At 45.7% G+C, this 26,480-nt stretch overlaps 1 protein-coding gene across 3 annotated transcripts in view; it reads left to right on the top strand.

Moving 5' to 3' along the window:
- The window catches only part of LOC118372903 (guanine nucleotide exchange factor VAV3-like), a 257,830-nt gene that overhangs the window by 118,293 nt on the left and 113,057 nt on the right, over window positions 1–26,480 (top strand). For all 3 annotated transcript variants that reach the window (XM_052499406.1, XM_052499404.1, XM_052499407.1), the window contains exons 8-13: window positions 2,979–3,082; window positions 3,697–3,796; window positions 6,280–6,375; window positions 21,717–21,785; window positions 26,185–26,271; window positions 26,355–26,440. In XM_052499406.1, coding sequence (XP_052355366.1) covers window positions 2,979–3,082; window positions 3,697–3,796; window positions 6,280–6,375; window positions 21,717–21,785; window positions 26,185–26,271; window positions 26,355–26,440 — 542 coding nt within the window. The remainder of the gene's footprint in view (window positions 1–2,978; window positions 3,083–3,696; window positions 3,797–6,279; window positions 6,376–21,716; window positions 21,786–26,184; window positions 26,272–26,354; window positions 26,441–26,480) is intronic.

The following is a 26,480-nucleotide window of genomic DNA, read 5'->3' as shown; positions in this document are numbered from 1 at the left end:
ATGGGTCTTTAGGCTGGGATTCAATCCAAACCTGTAGTTCCAAATCGTATGGGTCTTTAGGCTGGGATTCAATCCAAACCTGTAGTTCCAAATCGTATGGGTCTTTAGGCTGGGATTCAATCCAAACCTGTAGTCCCTAGTCGTATGGAGTCTTTAGGCTGGGATTCAATCCAAACCTGTCATCCCAAGTTACGGAGTCTTTAGGCTGGGATTCAATCCAAACCTGTAGTTCCAAGTCGTATGGGTCTTTAGGCTGGGATTCAATCCAAACCTGTAGTTCCAAGTCGTATGGGTCTTTAGGCTGGGATTCAATCCAAACCTGTCGTCCCAAGTCGTATGGGTCTTTAGGCTGGGATTCAATCCAAACCTGTAGTCCCAAGTCGTATGGGTCTTTAGGCTGGGATTCAATCCAAACCTGTAGTTCCAAGTCGTATGGGTCTTTAGGCTGGGATTCAATCCAAACCTGTAGTCCCAAGTCGTATGGGTCTTTAGGCTGGGATTCAATCCAAACCTGTAGTCCCAAGTCGTATGGGTCTTTAGGCTGGGATTCAATCCAAACCTGTCATCCCAAGTCGTATGGGTCTTTAGGCTGGGATTCAATCCAAACCTGTAGTCCCAAATCGTATGGGTCTTTAGGCTGGGATTCAATCCAAACCTGTCATCCCAAGTCGTATGGGTCTTTAGGCTGGGATTCAATCCAAACCTGTAGTCCCAAGTCGTATGGGTCTTTAGGCTGGGATTCAATCCAAACCTGTAGTTCCAAGTCGTATGGGTCTTTAGGCTGGGATTCAATCCAAACCTGTCATCCCAAGTCGTATGGGTCTTTAGGCTGGGATTCAATCCAAACCTGTAGTCCCAAATCGTATGGGTCTTTAGGCTGGGATTCAATCCAAACCTGTCATCCCAAGTCGTATGGGTCTTTAGGCTGGGATTCAATCCAAACCTGTAGTCCCAAATCGTATGGGTCTTTAGGCTGGGATTCAATCCAAACCTGTCATCCCAAGTCGTATGGGTCTTTAGGCTGATTCAATCCAAACCTGTAGTCCCAAATCGTATGGGTCTTTAGGCTGGGATTCAATCCAAACCTGTCATCCCAAGTCGTATGGGTCTTTAGGCTGGGATTCAATCCAAACCTGTAGTCCCAAATCGTATGGGTCTTTAGGCTGGGATTCAATCCAAACCTGTCATCCCAAGTCGTATGGGTCTTTAGGCTGGGATTCAATCCAAACCTGTAGTTCCAAGTCGTATGGGTCTTTAGGCTGGGATTCAATCCAAACCTGTAGTTCCAAGTCGTATGGGTCTTTAGGCTGGGATTCAATCCAAACCTGTAGTTCCAAGTCGTATGGACTCAGTAGTCTTTAGGCTGGGATTCAATCCAAACCTGTCGTCCCAAGTCGTATGGGTCTTTAGGCTGGGATTCAATCCAAACCTGTCGTCCCAAGTCGTATGGGTCTTTAGGCTGGGATTCAATCCAAACCTGTCGTCCCAAGTCGTATGGGTCTTTAGGCTGGGATTCAATCCAAACCTGTCGTCCCAAGTCGTATGGGTCTTTAGGCTGGGATTCAATCCAAACCTGTAGTTCCAAGTCATGGGTCTTTAGGCTGGGATTCAATCCAAACCTGTAGTTCCAAGTCGTATGGGTCTTTAGGCTGGGATTCAATCCAAACCTGTAGTTCCAAGTCGTATGGAGTCTTTAGGCTGGGATTCAATCCAAACCTGTAGTCCCAAGTCGTATGGGTCTTTAGGCTGGGATTCAATCCAAACCTGTAGTCCCAAGTCGTATGGGTCTTTAGGCTGGGATTCAATCCAAACCTGTAGTCCCAAGTCGTATGGGTCTTTAGGCTGGGATTCAATCCAAACCTGTCGTCCCAAGTCGTATGGGTCTTTAGGCTGGGATTCAATCCAAACCTGTAGTTCCAAGTCGTATGGGTCTTTAGGCTGGGATTCAATCCAAACCTGTAGTCCCAAGTCGTATGGGTCTTTAGGCTGGGATTCAATCCAAACCTGTAGTTCCAAGTCGTATGGGTCTTTAGGCTGGGAGTCAATCCAAACCTGTCATCCCAAGTTATGGGTCTTTAGGCTGGGATTCAATCCAAACCTGTAGTCCCAAGTCGTATGGGTCTTTAGGCTGGGATTCAATCCAAACCTGTAGTTCCAAGTCGTATGGGTCTTTAGGCTGAGATTCAATCCAAACCTGTCGTCCCAAATCGTATGGAGTCTTTAGGCTGGGATTCAATCCAAACCTGTCATCCCAAGTTGTATGGGTCTTTAGGCTGGGATTCAATCCAAACCTGTCATCCCAAGTCGTATGGGTCTTTAGGCTGGGATTCAATCCAAACCTGTAGTCCCAAATCGTATGGGTCTTTAGGCTGGGATTCAATCCAAGCCTGTCATCCCAAGTCGTATGGGTCTTTAGGCTGGGATTCAATCCAAACCTGTAGTCCCAAATCGTATGGGTCTTTAGGCTGGGATTCAATCCAAACCTGTAGTTCCAAGTCGTATGGGTCTTTAGGCTGGGATTCAATCCAAACCTGTAGTTCCAAGTCGTATGGGTCTTTAGGCTGGGATTCAATCCAAACCTGTCGTCCCAAGTATTTTTATGGGTCTTTAGGCTGGGATTCAATCCAAACCTGTAGTCCCAAGTCGTATGGGTCTTTAGGCTGGGATTCAATCCAAACCTGTAGTTCCAAGTCGTATGGGTCTTTAGGCTGGGATTCAATCCAAACCTGTAGTTCCAAGTCGTATGGGTCTTTAGACTGGGATTCAATCCAAACCTGTAGTTCCAAATCGTATGGAGTCTTTAGGCTATAGCGCAGCGTTTTGAACTTTACTTTTCAAGGTCATTTACGATTGAGCCGGCATGCATAGCGTTTACCATGAATCCAACCTCTGCAAACTTTAAAAGCTGCATCGTCGGCTGTCTAGTCCTCTTTGCTGTGAATCCCAGCCTCACTGTGTCTATCATTGACGTGTTTCAGGCTCTGGTTAAAGTTCACAAGACTCTGAATGTGGCGATACAAGAATCTGTCTGCCATAGAAGTGCCCAGAACCTCTACCAGATCTTCATTAACTACAAAGAGAGGTACAGTACAACTCAACTTTAAGTCTCAGTTTTCTGTCTCATTCTCTTGTTCTCTCGTTCCTCATTCTCTCTCCCACCTTACCCCCTCTGTCTGTCTGTCTGTCTGTCTGTCTGTCTGTCTGTCTGTCTGTCTGTCTGTCTGTCTGTCTGTCTGTCTGTCTGTCTGTCTGTCTGTCTGTCTGTCTGTCTGTCTGTCTGTCTGTCTGTCTGTCTGTCTGTCTGTCTGTCTGTCTGTCTGTCTGTCGTCTGTCTGTCTGTCTGTCTGTCTGTCTGTCTGTCTGTCTGTCTGTCTGTCTGTCTGTCTGTCTGTCTGTCTGTCTGTCTGTCTGTCTGTCTGTCTGTCTGTCCTCTGTCTGTCTGTCTGTCCTCGTTGTCCCCTGTCTGTCTGTCCCTGTCCCACACCTGCGTTCGTCTGTCTGTCTGTCTACTGACTGACTGACTGACTGACTGACTGACTGACTGACTGACTGACTGACTGACTGACTGACTGACCTGACTGACTGACTGACTGACTGACTCACTCACTCACTCACTCACTCACTCACTCACTCACTCACCCCACTCACTCACTCACTCACTCACTCACTCACTCCGTCTCTCTCTCTCTGTTCCAGGTTGCTAATATATGGGAAATACTGTAGCCATGTAGAAACGGCCATCATTGCTTTGGATGTCATCTGCAAAGCCAGGGAAGATGTCCGAATGAAGCTGGAGGTAAAGTCCTTTATGAACTGTCATCATCAATCTAAATCAGTGGCCAGATAGCGCCATCTAGTGTTTAGCATTACCAACTGCATTGTACTGTATTTCATTTGGGTTTATTCTCTTAAAAAATACAGTACCAGTCAAAAGTTTGGACACACCTACTCATTCCACGGTTTTTCTTTATTTTGACTATTTTCTACATTGTAGAATAATAGTGAAGACCTCAAAACTATGAAATAACACTTATGGTATCATGTAGTAACCAAAAAAGTGTTAAACAAATCAAAATATTTTTTAGATTTTAGATTCTTCAAAGTAGCCACCCTTTGCCTTGAGGACAGCTTTGCACACTCTTAGCATACTCTCAACCAGATTCATGAGGTAGTCACCTGGAATGCATTTCAATAAACAGGTGTGCCTTGTTAAATGTGAATTTCTTTCCTGCTTAATACGTTTGAGCCGATCAGTTGTGTTGTGACAAGGTACGGGTGGTGTACAGAAGACAGCTCTATTTGGTAAAATACCAATAGCATATTATGACAGGAACAGTTCAATTAAGCAAAGAGAAATGACAGTCCATCATTACTTTATGTCACGGATCCCTCTGGAACTTTCATTGCGCACACCTGTCCCCTATTCCCACACCTGGCCCCTATTCCCACACCTGGCCCCTATTCCCACACCTGGCCCCTATTCCCACACCTGGCCCCTATTCCCACACCTGGCCCCTATTCCCACACCTGTCCCCTATTCCCACACCTGGCCCCTATTCCCACACCTGGCCCCTATTCCCACATCTGGCCCCTATTCCCACACACTTTGGGGCGGCAGCGTAGCCTAGTGGTTAGAGCGTTGGACTAGTAACCGGAAGGTTGCGGTTCAAACCCCGAGCTGACAAGGTACAAATCTGTCGTTCTGCCCCTGAACAGGCAGTTAACCCACTGTTCCCAGGCTGTCATTGAAAATAAGAATATGTTCTTAACTGACTTGCCTGGTTAAATAAAGGTAAAATAAAAAAATAAAAAAATAAAAAAACCTGGCCCCTATTCCCACACCTGGCCCCTATTCCCACACCTGGCCCCTATTCCCACACCTGGCCCCTATTCCCACTGATTGTATTTGTATATATGTTCCCTTTGTTCATCATGGTTGATTATTGTTACAATGTCTATTGGTGCGTGTGAGTACCTGTGCTGTGTGTTTTGGGCTTTCGTGCCCTTGTGGATTGCGCAGATGATTACAGGTCTCGTCCTGTGTGTTAATCATTGTGTGAGTGTGTTATTTATTTGAGGTACTCCTCACTCTTTAAGACATGAATGTCAACATTTCAAGAACTTTGAAAGTTTGTTCAAGTGCAGTCGCAAAAACAATCAAGCACTATGATGAAACTGGCTCTCATGAGAACCGACACAGGAAAGGAAGACCCAGAGTTACCTCTGCTGCAGAGGATAAGTTCATTAGAGTTACCAGACTCAGATTGCAGCGCAAATCAATGCTTCACAGTGTTCAAGTAACAGACACATCTCAACATCAACTGTTCAGAAGAGACTGTGTGAATCAGGCCTTCATGGTCGAATTGCTGCAAAGAAACCACTACTAAAGGACACCAATAATAAGAAGAGACTTGCTTGGGCCAAGAAACACGAGCAATGGACATTAGACCGGTGGAAATCTGTCCATTGGTCTGATGAGTCCATATTCTCACTTTGTGAGATGCAGAGTAGGTGAATGGATGATCTCGGCATGTGTGTTTCCCACTGTGAAGCATGGAGGAGGTGGTGTAATGGTGTGGGGGTGCTTTGCTGGTGACACTGTCTGTGATTTATTTAGAATTCAAGGCACACTTAAGCAGCATGGCTACCACAGCATTATTTTCAACAGGAAAATGACCCAACACACCTCCAGGCTGTGTAAGGGCTATTTGACCAAGGAGAATGATTGGAGTGCTGCATCAGAAGACCTGGCATCCACAATCACCTGAACTCAACCCAAATGAGATAGTTTGGGATGAGTTGGACTGCAGAGTGAAGGAAAAGCAGCTAACAAGGGCTCAGCATATGTGTGAACTCCTTCAAGATTGTTGGAAAAGCATTCCAGGTGAAGCTGGTTGAGAGAATGCCAAGAGTGTGCAAAGCTGTCATCATGGCAAAGAGTGGCTCCTTTGAAGAATCTCAAATAATAAAATATATTTAGACTTGTTTAACACTTTTTTGGTTACTACATGATACCATATGTGTTATTTCATAGGTTTGATGTCTTCACTATTATTCTACAATGTAGAAAATAGTGAAAATAAAGAAAAACCTTTGAATGAGTTGGTGTGTCCAAACGTTTAAATGGTAGTGTATGTGCTTTTTATTACAATGCAGTGACAGTTCACATTCTGTGCATTAATCATGTATTTTACATTCTTATCATTTTACATTATCCAGAGTGGCTTATCAATCAGTCAATTGAACTGCATTCAATTAATTTGTGTTTTTTGTTTTCAGGAATGTGCAAAGAGAGCCAACCATGGCAAGTTTACGCTGAGAGATCTGCTGGTTGTCCCGATGCAGCGGGTACTAAAGTATCCCCTTCTTCTACAGGTAAGATCTCCTCAGAGAACTGGGAATGAGCTCCATTCAACGGTTACCTCAGTAGCAGGACTAAACCTGCAACACTGACTATCAGCAGTGGAGGCTCACCCATCCATGTTTTGATCACGGACCTACTCTGCCCGCCTTAATGTGTGTCCCGACCTTTTACATGTATGGTAGAAAGAAAATAATGTGAGAGAAAAACAGACTGAGGCTACAACTACCATAAAACAAGCAACAGAAACGGGTCACAACTCCTGCGGCTCTGTCGTATGCTGGGTCTGTACATAGTCAATGGCAGGCTCGGGTCACAACTCCTGCAGCTCTGTCGTATGCTGGGTCTGTACATAGTCAATGGCAGGCTCGGGTCACAACTCCTGCGGCTCTGTGGTATGCTGGGTCTGTACATAGTCAATGGCAGGCTCGGGTCACAACTCCTGAGGCTCTGTCGTATGCTGGGTCTGTACATAGTCAATGGCAGGCTCGGGTCACAACTCCTGCAGCTCTGTCGTATGCTGGGTCTGTACATAGTCATTGGCAGGCTCGGGTCACAACTCCTGAGGCTCTGTCGTATGCTGGGTCTGTACATAGTCAATGGCAGGCTCGGGTCACAACTCCTGCAGCTCTGTGGTATGCTGGGTCTGTACATAGTCAATGGCAGGCTCGGGTCACAACTCCTGAGGCTCTGTCGTATGCTGGGTCTGTACATAGTCAATGGCAGGCTCGGGTCACAACTCCTGCAGCTCTGTGGTATGCTGGGTCTGTACATAGTCAATGGCAGGCTCGGGTCACAACTCCTGAGGCTCTGTCGTATGCTGGGTCTGTACATAGTCAATGGCAGGCTCGGGTCACAACTCCTGAGGCTCTGTGGTATGCTGGGTCTGTACATAGTCAATGGCAGGCTCGGGTCACAACTCCTGCAGCTCTGTCGTATGCTGGGTCTGTACATAGTCAATGGCAGGCTCGGGTCACAACTCCTGCAGCTCTGTGGTATGCTGGGTCTGTACATAGTCAATGGCAGGCTCGGGTCACAACTCCTGCAGCTCTGTGGTATGCTGGGTCTGTACATAGTCAATGGCAGGCTCGGGTCACAACTCCTGAGGCTCTGTGGTATGCTGGGTCTGTACATAGTCAATGGCAGGCTCGGGTCACAACTCCTGCAGCTCTGTGGTATGCTGGGTCTGTACATAGTCAATGGCAGGCTCGGGTCACAACTCCTGCAGCTCTGTGGTATGCTGGGTCTGTACATAGTCAATGGTCACAACTCCAGGCTGGGTCTGGGTCATGGCAGGCTCGGGTCACAACTCCTGAGGCTCTGTCGTATGCTGGGTCTGTACATAGTCAATGGCAGGCTCGGGTCACAACTCCTGAGGCTCTGTCGTATGCTGGGTCTGTACATAGTCAATGGCAGGCTCGGGTCACAACTCCTGCAGCTCTGTGGTATGCTGGGTCTGTACATAGTCAATGGCAGGCTCGGGTCACAACTCCTGCAGCTCTGTGGTATGCTGGGTCTGTACATAGTCAATGGCAGGCTCAGGTCACAACTCCTGAGGCTCTGTGGTATGCTGGGTCTGTACATAGTCAATGGCAGGCTCGGGTCACAACTCCTGCAGCTCTGTGGTATGCTGGGTCTGTACATAGTCAATGGCAGGCTCGGGTCACAACTCCTGCAGCTCTGTCGTATGCTGGGTCTGTACATAGTCAATGGCAGGCTCGGGTCACAACTCCTGCAGCTCTGTGGTATGCTGGGTCTGTACATAGTCAATGGCAGGCTCGGGTCACAACTCCTGCAGCTCTGTGGTATGCTGGGTCTGTACATAGTCAATGGCAGGCTCGGGTCACAACTCCTGAGGCTCTGTGGTATGCTGGGTCTGTACATAGTCAATGGCAGGCTCGGGTCACAACTCCTGCAGCTCTGTGGTATGCTGGGTCTGTACATAGTCAATGGCAGGCTCGGGTCACAACTCCTGCAGCTCTGTGGTATGCTGGGTCTGTACATAGTCAATGGCAGGCTCGGGTCACAACTCCTGAGGCTCTGTCGTATGCTGGGTCTGTACATAGTCAATGGCAGGCTCGGGTCACAACTCCTGAGGCTCTGTCGTATGCTGGGTCTGTACATAGTCAATGGCAGGCTCGGGTCACAACTCCTGCAGCTCTGTGGTATGCTGGGTCTGTACATAGTCAATGGCAGGCTCGGGTCACAACTCCTGCAGCTCTGTGGTATGCTGGGTCTGTACATAGTCAATGGCAGGCTCAGGTCACAACTCCTGAGGCTCTGTGGTATGCTGGGTCTGTACATAGTCAATGGCAGGCTCGGGTCACAACTCCTGCAGCTCTGTGGTATGCTGGGTCTGTACATAGTCAATGGCAGGCTCGGGTCACAACTCCTGCAGCTCTGTCGTATCAATGATGGCTGTAGGTCTGTACATAGTCAATGGCAGGCTCGGGTCACAACTCCTGCAGCTCTGTGGTATGCTGGGTCTGTACATAGTCAATGGCAGGCTCGGGTCACAACTCCTGCAGCTCTGTGGTATGCTGGGTCTGTACATAGTCAATGGCAGGCTGGTTTGAGGGGTTCTGACCACCTGGGAGAAGTTCGACACAAACCGATGGTACCATCCCAGGTCACAACTCCTGAGGCTCTGTGGTATGCTGGGTCTGTACATAGTCAATGGCAGGCTCGGGTCACAACTCCTGCAGCTCTGTCGTATGCTGGGTCTGTACATAGTCAATGGCAGGCTCGGGTCACAACTCCTGAGGCTCTGTCGTGGCTTTTGCTGGGTCTGTACATAGTCAATGGCAGGCTCGCAGGTCACAACTCCCTGCAGCTCTGTCGTATGCTGGGTCTGTACATAGTCATTGGCAGGCTCGGGTCACAACTCCTGAGGCTCTGTCTTGATATGCTGGGTCTGTACATAGTCAATGGCAGGCTCGGGTCACAACTCCTGCAGCTCTGTGGTATGCTGGGTCTGTACATAGTCAATGGCAGGCTCGGGTCACAACTCCTGAGGCTCTGTCGTCATGCTGGGTCTGTACATAGTCAATGGCAGGCTCGGGTCACAACTCCTGCAGCTCTGTGGTATGCTGGGTCTGTACATAGTCAATGGCAGGCTCGGGTCACAACTCCTGCAGCTCTGTCGTATGCTGGGTCTGTACATAGTCAATGGCAGGCTCAGGTATGGGTCACAACTCCTGAGGCTCTGTGGTATGCTGGGTCTGTACATAGTCAATGGCAGGCTCGGGTCACAACTCCTGAGGCTCTGTGGTATGCTGGGTCTGTACATAGTCAATGGCAGGCTCGGGTCACAACTCCTGCAGCTCTGTCGTATGCTGGGTCTGTACATAGTCAATGGCAGGCTCGGGTCACAACTCCTGCAGCTCTGTGGTATGCTGGGTCTGTACATAGTCAATGGCAGGCTCGGGTCACAACTCCTGCAGCTCTGTGGTATGCTGGGTCTGTACATAGTCAATGGCAGGCTCGGGTCACAACTCCTGCAGCTCTGTGGTATGCTGGGTCTGTACATAGTCAATGGCAGGCTCGGGTCACAACTCCTGAGGCTCTGTGGTATGCTGGGTCTGTACATAGTCAATGGCAGGCTCGGGTCACAACTCCTGCAGCTCTGTGGTATGCTGGGTCTGTACATAGTCAATGGCAGGCTCGGGTCACAACTCCTGCAGCTCTGTGGTATGCTGGGTCTGTACATAGTCAATGGCAGGCTCGGGTCACAACTCCTGAGGCTCTGTACATAGTCAATGGCAGGCTCGGGTCACAACTCCTGCAGGTCTGTACATAGTCAATGGCAGGCTCGGGTCACAACTCCTGCAGCTCTGTGGTATGCTGGGTCTGTACATAGTCAATGGCAGGCTCGGGGGTCACAACTCCTGCAGCTCTGTGGTATGCTGGGTCTGTACATAGTCAATGGCAGGCTCGGGTCACAACTCCTGCAGCTCTGTGGTATGCTGGGTCTGTACATAGTCAATGGCAGGCTCGGGTCACAACTCCTGCAGCTCTGTGGTATGCTGGGTCTGTACATAGTCAATGGCAGGCTCGGGTCACAACTCCTGCAGCTCTGTGGTATGCTGGGTCTGTACATAGTCAATGGCAGGCTCGGGTCACAACTCCTGCAGCTCTGTGGTATGCTGGGTCTGTACATAGTCAATGGCAGGCTCGGGTCACAACTCCTGAGGCTCTGTCGTATGCTGGGTCTGTACATAGTCAATGGCAGGCTCGGGTCACAACTCCTGCAGCTCTGTGGTATGCTGGGTCTGTACATAGTCAATGGCAGGCTCGGGTCACAACTCCTGCGGCTCTGTCGTATGCTGGGTCTGTACATAGTCAATGGCAGGCTCGGGTCACAACTCCTGCAGCTCTGTGGTATGCTGGGTCTGTACATAGTCAATGGCAGGCTCGGGTCACAACTCCTGCAGCTCTGTCGTATGCTGGGTCTGTACATAGTCAATGGCAGGCTTTGAGGGGTCTCCTACAGTAGGTACACCATATTATTAAGGAATGCTATAGATGGAAGGAAAGTGAATTATAGTAACTGGCTTAAACAGTGAGTTACAAAAGTATTGGGGCAGTCACAAGTGATTTGCACAAATATCACCCCCCCCACCACCACCACCACAAAAAACATGCAAACCTTCCCTGTTATTCTAATGGTGAGAGGTTAGCTTGTCTTGGGGGTATGATATTTGGGCATCTGTCATTTTCTCACTTATCATTACTCACAATTCATTCATCTATAGTCATTCACATTAATGTACAATTGTTTAGAAACGTGATATATTCTTATTTACAATAAAAGTGACTCCAAAATGACAATATACATTATTTACCATAAATGTATATTGGACACAAAATAAAAAAACACAACCAACACAAACAGCAAATGCATCCAATAAGTCTGTAGAGTCACACGCTTGATGTAATCATTGTGTTCTAGTAATATGGGACAAAATACTAAACTTTTGACTTACTTTATTACACAGATCATTTAATATGTCCAAATACTTCTAGTCCCTAAAATGGTACAATTGGGAATTAGGTACAAAATGGGATTTAGGTAGAAAAAAAGTGCTGTAATTTCTAAACTGTTCACTAGCTATGAATGAAAATACCCAACAATTTAAGCTGACTGTCTTCACTTGAACCTCATAGTATAATATAAAATCCAAAGTGTTAGGGTACAGAGCAAAAATAACAACCCATTTGTAATGTAAATGTCACTGTCCCAATATTTTTTTTCTCAGCTTCCTTATCAAATCTAAATATTTCAAACAGACAACCTACAAAAATTAACCATAATTCACAAAAGTGGAGACAAATTCGACCCCAATAACTACCGTGGGATATGCGTCAACAGCAACCTTGGGAAAATCCTCTGCATTATCACTAACAGCAGACTCGTACATTTCCTCAGTGAAAACAATATACTGAGCAAATGTAAAATAGTATTTTTTACAAAATATCGTATGAGGCCACTCAGCAAGCTGGTACTGGGGCTCTGTTCACAGACACAAACAGACCTGACAGAGCCCCAGGACAGCAACACAATTAGACCCAACCAAATCATGAGAAAACAAGAAATATAATCACTTGACACATTGGAAAGCATTAACAAAAAACCATAGCAAACTAGAATGCTATTTGGCCCTAAACAGAGAGTACACAGTGGCAGAATACTGACCACTGAGACTTCATAGGTTTATTTATTCTCCCTTTCATACTTCAACTACTTGCACATTGTTACAACACTGTACATAGCCAATAATATAACATTCAAAATGTCCATGTTCTTTTAAAACTTTAGTGAGTTTAATGTTTACCGTTAATTTCTGATTGTTTATTTGCCTTTTACAAATTCCACTTGAGAGAGAGAGAGAAAGACAGAGTGAGAGAGAGAGAGAGAGAGAGAGAGAGAGAGAGAGAGAGAACTAACCAGAGGAAGAGGAACAGCCTCAGCCTTCATCACCAGATCTCACCACCATCTTCCCCATCGTAGACACAGTCATACAGATCCTCTTCCTCCTCCACAGCTTTCTCACTGTCACACACACAGGCAGGAGGAACACATTATCACACTAGCTATAATGACACTCACAATATGCTCTTAGGAAGAAAGGTGCTCTCTAGAACCTAAAAGGGTTTTTCGGTTGTCCCCATTGGAACCCTTTTGAGGAAAGAACCCAGAAAGGTTCTACCTGGAACCTAAAAGGGTTATTCGGTTGTCCCCATTGGAACCCTTTTGAGAAAAGAACCCAGAAAGGTTCTACCTGGAACCTAAGAGGGTTATTCGGTTGTCCCCATTGGATAACCCTTTTGAGAAAAAACATTTTTAGTTCCCTCTGTGGAAATGGTTCTACATGGAACCCAGAAGGGATATTCAAAGGGTTCTCCTATTAGGGAAAACCGAAGAACCCTTTTGAAGCCATTTTTCTAAGAGAGTAGTGTGTTTGAATAATGTGATACGACTCCTGCAGCTCTCCTAGACGTCACCACTATAGTCAGTCAATCAGCCCTCCTGCCCTGACTCCTGCAGCTCTCGCAGACATCACTACTGCGTGAGCGGACAGGTTAGCAGTCAGGGGCTAGTTAAAAAGGTGTGGGTTTGTGTGTACCCATCTAGGGGGTTGACATGCGTGACTGGTGGTCAGGTCCTCTCCTCACTTCCCTCATCGTCGTCCCGCTTCACTCCTCTCACTTCCCTGGGGACCGGGCATGTGACAGGCCCCTGATCCGCTCCACTGGAGAGAGCATGCTCCTGGGGCAGGAAGGAGGTAAGGTTGGGATGGAGGGAGATGGAGGGGGGAGATCAGGGAAGAAAGTCTCTGGCTCAGTCCCCAACTCACTCTAACCAGAATCCATCAATATGCCAGTAGTGTCAGAATGCTCTCCCTCTTTCCCTTTGTCTTTCTCTCTCTCTCCGTCTCTCTTCCACTCTTTACTCTCGTTCCTCTCCATTAATGTCTTTCTGTTCCCTAAACTCACTAGAACTGGAATCCATCAGTAAGCCTGTACTATGTACAGTCCCTGTGTGGGTGGGTGTTAGGAGCAGAGGATGAAAAATAGGGTCCTGTCACGTTGCTTGTGATAGTAATGGCCAGATTCAGCTTGAGTGACACCTGGGATTTGAGGAGTGCTAGGCTGACGCATACGACCCAGCGGGAGGGGACTGAAGGAGAGGGGAAGTAAGTCATTTAATTGGGCCTGGCTGTGTGTGTGTGTGAAGGACATGCATGGTAACCTTCCTTATCCTCCACCACAAGGACAGACAGACGGCCTAGATGTCTTGTTTACGCCAAGCCAGCGACAGGAAAGCAATTAAACACACACACACACACACACACACACACACACACACACACACACACACACACACACACACACACACACACACACACACACACACACACACACACACACACACACACACACACACACACACACACACCTTCATGGAATCCCACCTTTTTATGTCCTATTCAAGATTATGGTGTTGGTTGGAATGTAATTTCCAGGTGTGTGGTAGCATAGATGTGTGTGGTAGAATAAATGTGTGTGGGGTAGTATAGATGTGTGTGGTAGGCCCGCCACAGGAGTCGCTGGTGCGCGATGAGACAAGGATATCCCTACCGGCCAAGCCCTCCCTAACCCGGACGACACTAGGCCAATTGTGCGTTGCCCCACGGACCTCCTGGTCACGGCCGGCTGTGACAGAGCCTGGGCGCGAACCCAGAGTCTCTGGTGGCACAGCTAGCACTGCAATGCAGTGCCCTAGACCATTTTCAGGACTCTCTCTTTGTGGCACCTGACCACACGACTAAACTATAGCGCAGGAATGACAAAACTAAGAGCTGTAGGACCTACCTTGTTGATAGTGTTGTTATGAAGGCAGAACAGCCCTTTATTATGGAATGATTTGACATATTTTGAACTAACTTATTTCTTGCCACCCATTCTGAAACTAACTACAGCTCTTTGTTAAGTGTTGAGTTAGTAACCCAGCTTCCCACAAGAATGGGCTTTAGGTGAGGCAGATGAACCTGTAGCAATATTACTTCAACAGTATTTAACATGAGATCCCCTCTAAGCTTTAAATGAATGTGGTTCTGAATATAGACCGCTCCCATTGGCATTTCTGTCTTTACTTTAGATTTTATAACGATGTATTGCTACCACTGTAGTCAGAATATCATTGTCATCTGTTACTAGCAAGTTATTGATTTCATGACCCTTGTTTCGTTGGCTACATATGTTAATGTGGGCTATTTTTAGCACTTTTATGGGAATCTTGATTGTGTTTTATTACTTTACTGAGATGCTTATCGGAAGTAAACATGCTAATGTTATTTATATTGGAGCTGATAGTGCACGGTGAGCTGCACACAGTGGACTTCCTCCTAGTGCACACTGCCTCAGTATAACAGTTTAACTCTGGTACATAGGCACATAATTACTGCATACAATAGCTGTAGGATCAACACAGGTATTCAGGGTAGTCAAGGGACATACATTAAGTTACTTTCATTGTATCTGCCCCTGGAATAATATACATTCGCTGTAGCATTTTGACAACTCAGCAACACAATGGAAGGGATTAACTGAGCTGTTCTTGGGGCTCAATGATAAGTCATTGTCTCAATGCAGCCTTGAAAAGCCAAGATGATTTGGGTGGAGTCATTCCTGTAAAAAAAAATATTCTGTTTCCAGAAGGTATCGAAGTTATCTATAAAAGTGATTCCAACAGAGCTACAGTAGTCTTGTAGACAGATGTGTAATGCCAGTAGCCTGCAAGATCTTTCACACCCGGGTCCCAATGATGGTTCTGGAACTGAAATCATTGGCCACTTTTTGGAATCTTACATTGCTAGAATCAGTTCTTGGGGCGGCAGGTAGCTTAGTTGGTAGAGCGTCTGGCCAGTAACCAAAAGGTTGCTGGATCACATCCCCAAGCTGACAAGGTAAAAATCTGTCGTTCTTCCTTTCAACAAGGCAATTAACCCACTGTTCCCCGGTAAGCCATCATTGTAAATAAGAATTTGTCTTATCTGACTTACCTAGTTTAATATATTTTCAGAGCTTCCGAGCTGGTCTTCCTGATGCCGTTTGACCCCACATGGACTACGACAGCGTCAGTTCCCCGCCATCTGTGGTAGAATGTTCGGAAGCAGCCTTGTAATGTCCTGTACTCTTGCTCCAGGATAGCACCCTAGCAAGCTGTAGTATCCATTGTGGAGGACGATTGGGCCGGAGTCTAAGACAGCCTCATGGTCTGATGAGGATGGGTGCTCTTAGGATCTGAACCCAAAGTAGAAGCCACCAGCTTGAGAGACAGAACAGAGGATGACGAACGCAGGTACATCCGGATCCAATCCCAAATCGTAAGACGCTGGAACCTCTGGATCCAGGGCAGTGCAGCTGTTTCTGGTCTGTATCCGGTGTGGGCTTAGCATCTCCAAGGAAGCCCCAGTTGCCAGAAGATGCAGTTTAAAAACATAAATGTAATTAAAAAAAAATATAATTAACCAGTTGCAATTAAATAAATGTTTTCGGACAGAACCTGCGGCTAGGGTAGGAATCTAAGCTAACCTGGGCTGGCTCCTCTGTTTCAAGATCATCAGGAACAGTTGGAGGTGGTTTCGGGCTGTTGAGCCATTATACTGGAGGCGGTGGTAGAAGGGTGGATAGCCTCTGCACACAGAGCTAGCTGGAGTTTGGCAGCATCATCACTACTGGGCTTGGCGGCGGCTTCTGTGGTTTAATGCTGCTTCTGCTGCTCATCGCTCTCCTTCTCCTTTTGGTTTTGTTTGGGTACTTTGGCGAAACCAATTTCTGATACCCATCATGGCAGTGACAGATTAGCTGCCATGTTTTCACCTGGTATTTTATATATTTATTGTCTGTTTATTGCCCTTGCGGCTAGATTATGTCTCTGTGCTTTGGCTCCAACAATAAGTACCTCTGTCTTGTCTTGATTTAGCTGAAGGAAGTTGTGAGCCATTCATGTATTTAAATCACTTTTTTATTTTTTATTTTTTTATTTCACCTTTATTTAACCAGGTAGGCTAGTTGAGAACAAGTTCTCATTTGCATGTAGCGAGGGCCAGCCGACTAGAGCATACAGGTCGCAGTGGTGGGTGGTGTGAGGTGATTTAGCAACAAAACGGATGGCACTGTGATAAACTGCATCCAGTTTGCTGAGTAGAGTGTTGGAGGCTATTTTGTAGATGACATCGACAAAGTCGAGGATCGGTAGGATAGTCAGTTTTACTAGGGTAAGTTTGGCGGCGTGAGTGAAGGAGGCTTTGTTGCGAAATAGAAAGCCGACTCTAGATTTGATTTTGTATTGGAGATGTTTGATATGAGTCTGGAAGGAGAGTTTGCAGTCTAGCCAGACACCTAGGTAATACAGTATATTAATGCATCCGTAGAGCTGAAATCCTCTGGTGACACAGAAATGTAAAGTTGTGTATCATCTGCGCAGCAATGAAAATCAATGGCAAGGGGGGTAACATACAGTGCCTTGCGAAAGTATTCGGCACCCTTGAACTTTGCGACCTTTTGCCACATTTCAGGCTTCAAACATAAAGAAAGAAAACTGTATTTTTTGTGAAGAATCAACAACAAGTGGGACACAATCATGAAGTGGAACGACATTTATTGGATATTTCAAACTTTTTTAACAAATCAAAAACTGAAAAATTGGGCGTGCAAAATGATTCAGCCCCTTTACATTCAGTGCAGCAAACTCTCTCCAGAAGTTCAGTGAGGATCTCTGAATGATCCAATGTTGACCTAAATGACTAATGATGATAAATACAATCCACCTGTGTGTAATCAAGTCTCCGTATAAATGCACCTGCACTGCGATAGTCTCAGAGGTCCGTTAAAAGCGCAGAGAGCATCATGAAGAACAAGGAACACACCAGGCAGGTCCGAGATACTGTTGTGAAGAAGTTTAAAGCCGGATTTGGACACAAAAAGATTTCCCAAGCTTTAAACATCCGGCCTTTATGGAAGAGTGGCAAGAAGAAAGCCATTTCTTGAAGATATCCATAAAAAGTGTTGTTTAAAGTTTACCACAAGCCACCTGGGAGACACACCAAACATGTGGAAGAAGGTGCTCTGGTCAGATGAAACCAAAATTGAACTTTTTGGCAACAATGCAAAACGTTATGTTTATCGTAAAAGCAACACAGCTCATCACCCTGAACACACCATCCCCACTGTCAAACATGGTGGTGGCAGCATCATGGTTTGGGCCTGCTTTTCTTCAGCAGGGACAGGGAAGATGGTTAAAATTGATGGGAAGATGGATGGAGCCAAATACAGGACCATTCTGGAAGAAAACCTGATGGAGTCTGCAAAAGACCTGAGACTGGGACGGAGATTTGTCTTCCAACATGACAATGATCCAAAACATAAAGCACAAATCTACAATGGAATGGTTCAAAAATAAACATATCCAGGTGTTAGAATGGCCATGTCAAAGTCCAGACCTCAATCCAATAGAGAATCTGTGGAAAGAACTGAAAACTGCTGTTCACAAATGCTCTCCATCCAACCTCACTGAGCTTGAGCTGTTTTGCAAGAAGGAATGGGAAAACATTTCAGTCTCTCGATGTGCAAAACTGATAGAGACATACCCCAAGCGACTTTCAGCTGTAATCGCAGCAAAAGGTGGCGCTACAAACTATTAACTTAAGGGGGCTGAATAATTTTGCACACCCAATTTTTCAGTTTTTGATTTGTTAAAAAAGTTTGAAACATCCAATAAATGTCGTTCCACTTCATGATGGTGTCCCACTTGTTGTTGATTCTTCACAAAAAAATACAGTTTTATATCTTCATGTTTGAAACCTGAAATGTGGCAAAAGGTTGCAAAGTTCAAGGAGGCCGAATACTTTCACAAGGCACTGTATATAAACGAAACTGAACATTACAGTATTCACTTAGCCGACTACAGATAAGTGTTTTTCCAGCTTTTTATGGAGGCCCGAAAGGGTCATACCTAACCAGTGGCTTACCATAACCCCCCTACACATTCCGCTACCTGCTCTGTCCATTGTGCTGACACAGTGCAGCGGAGATTCAGATTTTGCGGCAACCTGCCACTCGATAATTTTTAAAAACATTTTGAGCTATTTGTTTTATATAAGGATATTAAACGAAAACTGAGGGAGCACAAATTTCAACTGAGGGGGCTACTAAGCCCCCTTTTGCCCCCTTGTGGAGCCGGGTGCCCATTAGTGATCACCTTCTTTGGTTGTCCTTGTTTATTTCTCTATTTCTGAGGTATTAAATGAGAAGAAACATCTCATAAATGTCAAACAACACAACATCACCTGATAAACGCAGCACATTTATAGCATGGTAGAACCTTGGTTAACACTGTGTGTCTATGATGTTGATCTGTAGCTGAACTGTCAGGTAGAGAGAGAAGAGAGAATGCCTAATGCCTACCTGTCATCTCTGTTTTGCTCACTCCTGTCAGAGCTTCTCTCAGGACTCCTGTCAGAGCTTCTCTCAGAGCTTCTCTCAGGACTCCTGTCAGAGCGTCTCTCAGGACTCCTGTCTGGGCTTCTCTCAGAGCTTCTCTCAGGACTCCTGTCTGGTCTTCTCTCAGGACTTCTGTCAGAGCTTCTCTCAGAGCTTCTCTCAGGACTCCTGTCAGAGCTTCTCTCAGGACTCCTGTCAGAGCTTCTCTCAGAGCTTCTCTCAGGACTCCTGTCAGAGCTTCTCTCAAGACTCCTGTCTGGGCTTCTCTCAGGACTCCTGTCTGGGCTTCTCTCAGAGCTTCTCTCAGGACTCCTGTCTGGGCTTCTCTCAAGGACTCCTGTCTGGGCTGCTCTCAAGGACTCCTGTCAGGGCTTCTCTCATGACTCCTGTCTGGGCTTCTCTCAGGACTCCTGCCTGGGCTTCTCTCAAGGACTCCTGTCAGGGCTTCTCTCATGACTCCTGTCTGGGCTTCTCTCAGGACTCCTGTCAGGGCTTCTCTCAGGACTCCTGTCAGGGCTTCTCTCAGGACTCCTGTCTGGGCTTCTCTCAGGACTCCTGTCTGGGCTTCTCTCAGGACTCCTGTCTGGGCTTCTCTCAGGACTCCTGTCTGGGCTTCTCTCAGGACTCCTGTCTGGGCTTCTCTCAGGACTCCTCTCTGGGCTTCTCTCAGGACTCCTGTCTGGGCTTCTCTCAGGACTCCTGTCTGGGCTTCTCTCAGGACTCCTGTCTGGGCTTCTCTCAGGACTCCTGTCTGGGCTTCTCTCAGGACTCCTGTCAGGGCTCCTGTCAGGGCTCTCAGGACTCCTGTCTGGGGGCTGTCTTCTCTCAGGACTCCTGTCAGGGCTTCTCTCAGGACTCCTGTCAGGGCTTCTCTCAGGACTCCCTGTCAGGGGCTTCTCTCAGGACTCCTGTCACTCCTGTCTGGGCTTCTCTCAGGACTCCTGTCAGGGCTTCTCTCAGGACTCCTGTCAGGGCTTCTCTCAGGACTCCTGTCTGGGCTTCTCTCAGGACTCCTGTCTGGGCTTCTCTCAGGACTCCTGTCAGGGCTTCTCTCAGGACTCCTGTCTGGGCTTCTCTCAGGACTCCTGTCAGGGCTTCTCTCAGGACTCCTGTCTGGGCTTCTCTCAGGACTCCTGTCTGGGCTTCTCTCAGGACTCCTGTCTGGGTTTCTGTCTGGGCTTCTCTCAGAGCTTCTCTCAGTACTCCTGTCTGGGCTTCTCTCAGGACTCCTGTCAGGACTCCTGTCTGGGCTTCTCTCAGGACTCCTGTCTGGGCTTCTCTCAAGGACTCCTGTCAGGGCTTCTCTCATGACTCCTGTCAGGACTCCTGTCAGGGCTTCTCTCAGGACTCCTGTCTGGGCTTCTCTCAGGACTCCTGTCAGGACTCCTGGGCTTCAGGACTCTGTCAGGGGACTCCTGTCTGGGCTTCTCTCAGGACTCCTGTCTGTCAGGACTCCTGGGCTTCTCTCAGGACTCCTGTCAGGGCTTCTCTCAGGACTCCTGTCAGCTTCTCTCATGACTCCTGGCTTCTCTCAGGACTCCTGTCAGGGCTTCTCTCAGGACTCCTGTCAGGGCTTCTCTCAGGACTCTGTCTGTCAGGGCTTCTCTCAGGACTCCTGTCTGGGCTTCTCTCAGGACTCCTGTCTGGGCTTCTCTCAGGACTCCTGTCAGGGCTTCTCTCAGGACTCCTGTCAGGACTCCTGTCTGGGCTTCTCTCAGGACTCCTGTCACTCCTTTCTGGGCTTCTCTCAGGACTCCTGTCTGGGCTTCTCTCAGGACTCCTGTCTGGGCTTCTCTCAGACTCAGGACTCCTGTCAGGGCTTCTCTCAGGACTCCTGTCAGGGCTTCTCTCAGGAGGACTCCTGTCAGGGCTTCTCTCAGGACTCCTGTCAGGACTCCTGGCTTCTCTCAGGACTCCTGTCAGGGCTTCTCTCAGGACTCCTGTCACTCCTGTTTGGGCTTCTCTCAGGACTCCTGTCAGGGCTTCTCTCAGGACTCCTGTCAGGACTCCTGTCTGGGCTTCTCTCAGGACTCCTGTCTGGGCTTCTCTCAGGACTCCTGTCAGGGCTTCTCTCAGGACTCCTGTCTGGGCTTCTCTCAGGACTCCTGTCTGGGCTTCTCTCAGGACTCCTGTCAGGGCTTCTCTCAGGACTCCTGTCAGGGCTTCTCTCAGGACTCCTGTCTGGGCTTCTCTCAGGACTCCTGTCAGGGCTTCTCTCAGGACTCCTGTCTGGGCTTCTCTCAGGACTCCTGTCAGGGCTTCTCTCAGGACTCCTGTCAGGAGGGACTCCTGTCAGGGCTCTCAGGACTCCTGTCTGGGCTTCTCTCAGGACTCCTGTCAGGGCTTCTCTCAGGACTCCTGTCTGGGCTTCTCTCAGGACTCCTGTCTGGGCTTCTCTCAGGACTCCTGTCAGGGCTTCTCTCAGGACTCCTGTCAGGGCTTCTCTCAGGACTCCTGTCAGGGCTTCTCTCAGGACTCCTGTCAGGGCTTCTCTCAGGACTCCTGTCAGGGCTTCTCTCAGGACTCCTGTCAGGGCTTCTCTCAGGACTCCTGTCAGGGCTTCTCTCAGGACTCCTGTCAGGGCTTCTCTCAGGACTCCTGTCTGGGCTTCTCTCAGGACTCCTGTCAGGGCTTCTCTCAGGACTCCTGTCTGGGCTTCTCTCAGGACTCCTGTCAGGGCTTCTCTCAGGACTCCTGTCAGGGCTTCTCTCAGGACTCCTGTCTGGGCTTCTCTCAGGACTCCTGTCAGGGCTCTGTATGGCTAATTATCTAGCTGGTGAAAACAGAATAAATACTGTATGAAGACTTGTCACTCACTTATTGTTCTTGTGTTTTGATCCAACAACAGGAATTAGTGAAACACACTCACGACGCGGGTGACAAGAGCAATTTGCGGATGGCCCTGGATGCCATAAAGGTATGAGTTGTTACTCTGCTCACCTGAACCACACACACTTAGACACACACACACACGCACGCACACACACACACGCACACACACACACACACACACGCACGCACGCACGCACGCATGCACGCACACACGCACACAAACGCACGCATGCACACACACACGCGCAGCACGCACGCACACACACACGCATGCACACACACGCACGCACGCATGCACACACACACGCACACGCGCACGCACACACACGCACGCATGCACACACACACACACACACGCACGCATGCACACACACAAGCACGCACGCACGCATGCACACACACACACACACACACTCACACACATGTGAGGAGATTGGCACACAGGTTCTGCAGGTATCAGACACACAGACACACAGGCAAGCACACCAGCTACATTAGTGAGTAGCTTACATCTACTATCTCAGTCTTCAGGTTATGTATTAGTGACTCAAGCCAGACAGTCTCTAGTTACTCTATATAGTTAGTTATGTACGTATTACTGTAGTTATACATATATTACTGTATATAGTAGTTATATATGTATTACTGTATATAGTAGTTATATATGTATAACTGTAGTTATGAATGTATTACTGTAGTTATGTATGTATTACTGTATATAGTAGTAATATATGTATTGCTGTATATAGTAGTTATATATGTATTACTGTATATAATAGTTATATATGTATTACTGCAGTTATGTATGTATTACTGTATATATTAGTACTATATGTATTACTGTATATAGTAGTTATATATGTATTACTGTATATAATAGTTATATATGTATTACTGTAGTTATATATGTATTACTGTAGTTGTGTATGTATTACTGTAGTTGCGTATGTATTACTGTAGTTATGTATGTATTACTCTATCTATATAGTTAGTTATATATGTATTACTGTAGTTATATATGTATTACCGTAGTTATGTATCTATTACTCTATATAGTTAGTTATATATGTATTACTGTAGTTATATATGTATTACTGTATATAGTTATGTATGTATTACTGTATATAGTAGTTATATATGTATTACTGTAATTATGTATGTATTACTCTATATAGTTAGTTATATATGTATTACTGTAATTATGTATGTATTACTGTATATAGTTATGTATGTATTACTGTATATAGTTATGTATGTATTGCTGTATATAGTTAGTTATATATGTATTACTGTATATAGTCAGTTATGTATGTATTACTTTATATAGTCAGTTATATATGTATTACTGTATATAGTTATGTATGTATTTCTTACTGTATATAGTTGGTTATATATGTATTATTGTAGTTATGTATGTATTACTGTATATAGTTAAGTATGTATTACTGTATATAATTAGTTATGTATTACTGTATATAGTTAGTTAAGTATGTATTACTGTATATAGTTAGTTATGTATTACTGTATATAGTTAGTTAATTATGTATTACTGTATATAGTTAGTTATATATGCATTACTGTATTTAGTTAGTTATATATGTATTACTGTATATAGTAGTTATATATGTCTGTAGTTGTGTATGTATTACTGTAGTTGTGTATGTATTACTGTATATAGTTATATATGTATTACTGTATATAGTTATGTATGTATTACTGTATATAGTTATATATGTATTACTGTATATAGTTAGTTATATATGTATTACTGTATTTAGTTAGTTATATATGTATTACTGTATATAATAGTTATATATGTATTATTGTAGTTATGTATGTATTACTGTATATAGTTAAGTATGTATTACTGTATATAGTTATGTATGTATTACTGTATATAGTTATGTATGTGTTACTGTATATAGTTATATATGTATTACTGTAGTTGTGTATGTATTACTGTATATAGTTATATATGTATTACTGTATATAGTCAGTTATGTATGTATTACTGTATATAGTCAGTTATATATGTATTACTGTATATAGTTAGTTATATATGTATTACTGTATATAGTCAGTTATATATGTATTACTGTATATAGTTAGTATATATATATATATATATATATATATATATATATATATATATATATATATATATATATATATTACTGTATATAGTTAGTTCTATATGTATTACTGTGTATAGTTAGTTATGTATGTATTACTGTATTTAGTTAGTTCTATATGTATTACTGTATATAATAGTTATATATGTATTACTGTATATAGTTAGTTATGTATGTATGACGGTAGTTATGTATGTATTACTGTATATAGTTATGTATGTATTACTGTATATAGTTATTTATATATGTATTACTGTATATAGTTAGTTATGTATGTTTCACTGTATATAGTTATGTATATTACTGTATTTAGTTAGTTATATATATTTTACTGTATATAGATATGTATGTATTGCTGTATATAGTTAGTCATGTTTGTATTACTGTAGTTATATATGTATTTCTGTATATAGTTAGTTATGTATGTATTACTGTATATAGTCAGTAATGTGTGTATTACTGTAGTGATATATGTATTACTGTATATAGTTAGTTATGTATGTAAATCAAATCAAATTGTATTGGTCACATACAAATGGTTAGCAGATGTTAATGCGAGTGTAGCGAAATGCTTGTGCTTCTAGTTCCGACCATGCAGTAATATCTAACAAGTAATCTAACACTTTCACAACAACTACCTTATACACACAAGTGTAAAGGAATGATTCAGAATATGTACATATAAATATATGGATGAGCGATGACCGAACAGCATAGGCAAGATGCAGTAGATGGTATAGAGTACAGTATATACATATGATGTGAGTAATGTAGGGTATGTAAACATTATATGAAGTGGCATTGTTTAAAGGGGTTAGTGATACATTTATTACATGCATTTTTCATTATTAAAGTGGCTGGAGTTGAGTCAGTATGTTGGCAGCAGCCACTCAATGTTAGTGGTGGCTGTTTAACAGTCTGATGGCCTTGAGATAGAAGCTGTTTTTCAGTCTCTCGGTCCCAGCTTTGATGCACCTGTACTGACCTCGCCTTCTGGATGATAGCGGGGTGAACAGGCAGTGGCTCGGGTGGTTGTTGTCCTTGATAATCTTTTTAGCCTTCCTGTGACATCGGGTGGTGTAGGTGTCCTGGAGGACAGTTAGTTTGCCCCCGGTGATGCGTTGTGCAGACCTCACTACCCTCTGGAGAGCCTTACGGTTGTGGGCGGAGTAGACCTCACTACCCTCTGGAGAGCCTTGTGGTTGTGGCCAGAGCAGACCTCACTACCCTCTGGAGAGCCTTGTGGTTGTGGACAGAGCAGACCTCACTACCCTCTGGAGAGCCTTGTGGTTGTGGACAGAGCAGACCTCACTACCCTCTGGAGAGCCTTGTGGTTGTGGGCGGAGCAGACCTCACCACCCTCTGGAGAGCCTTGCGGTTGTGGCCGGAGCAGACCTCACCACCCTCTGGAGAGCCTTGTGGTTGTGGGTGGAGCAGACCTCACCACCCTCTGGAGAGCCTTGTGGTTGTGGGTGGAGCAGACCTCACCACCCTCTGGAGAGCCTTGTGGTTGTGGGTGGAGCAGACCTCACCACCCTCTGGAGAGCCTTGTGGTTGTGGGTGGAGCAGACCTCACCACCCTCTGGAGAGCCTTGCGGTTGTGGGTGGAGCAGACCTCACTACCCTCTGGAGAACCTTGTGGTTGTGGGTGGAGCAGACCTCACCACCCTCTGGAGAGCCTTGTGGTTGTGGGTGGAGAAGACCTCACTACCCTCTGGAGAGCCTTGTGGTTGTGGGTGGAGCAAACCTCACTACCCTCTGGAGAGCCTTACGGTTGTGGGCGGAGCAGAAAAAGGCTACCTAAGTATGGTTCCCAATCAGAGACAATGATAGACAGCTGTCCCTGATTGAGAACTATACCCGAACAAAACATAGAAATACAAAAACATAGAAAACAGAACATAGAATGCCCACCCTAGTCACACCCTGACCAAACCAAATGGAGACATAAAAAGGCTCTCTAAGGTCAGGGACGTGACACCTATTACCTAGGCTACTGTATGGAAGAGCATTAGAAAACACTCACTTGTCTGTTAAAATTCAACCATCTTGAATGTACAGTTTGTCAAAATGCACCCATCTGGAATCTACAGTCTGTCAAAATGCACCCAAAGGGAATGTACAGTCTGTCAAAATGTAACCATCTGGAATGTACAGTCTGTCAAAATGCACCCATCTGGAATGTACAGTCTGTCAAAATGCACCCATCTGGAATGTACAGTCTGTCAAAATGCACCCATCTGGAATGTACAGTCTGTCAAAATGCACCCATCTGGAATGTACAGTCTGTCAAAATGCACCCATCTGGAATGTTGACTCTTGATGTTTGTTGTTTTGTGTTGTGTACTGTAGGACCTGGCCCAGTACATCAATGAAGTGAAGAGAGACAACGAAACCCTAAGAGACATAGCCCAGTATCAGAAATCCATTGAAAACCTTGTAAGCAATTCATCTTGATAAGAAAGCCGTTGTGAGGGATAGTTTGGGTTTTGAGTGTAACCTCTGTCCCCCCCCTTTTCCAGAATCAGTCTCTCAGTGTGTATGGCAGACCGAAAGGAGATGGAGAGGTACGCTTCGCCTCAGGCGACAAACGTGCCAAACAGGACCGGTGAGATGTCTGTCTGGTCTGTGTGTGTGTGTGTCTGTCT

This window comes from Oncorhynchus keta, chromosome 4 (assembly GCF_023373465.1).
Source record: "Oncorhynchus keta strain PuntledgeMale-10-30-2019 chromosome 4, Oket_V2, whole genome shotgun sequence".
In the NCBI taxonomy this organism is placed as follows: domain Eukaryota; kingdom Metazoa; phylum Chordata; class Actinopteri; order Salmoniformes; family Salmonidae; genus Oncorhynchus; species Oncorhynchus keta.
This window is presented reverse-complemented; position numbering and strand designations above follow the sequence as displayed.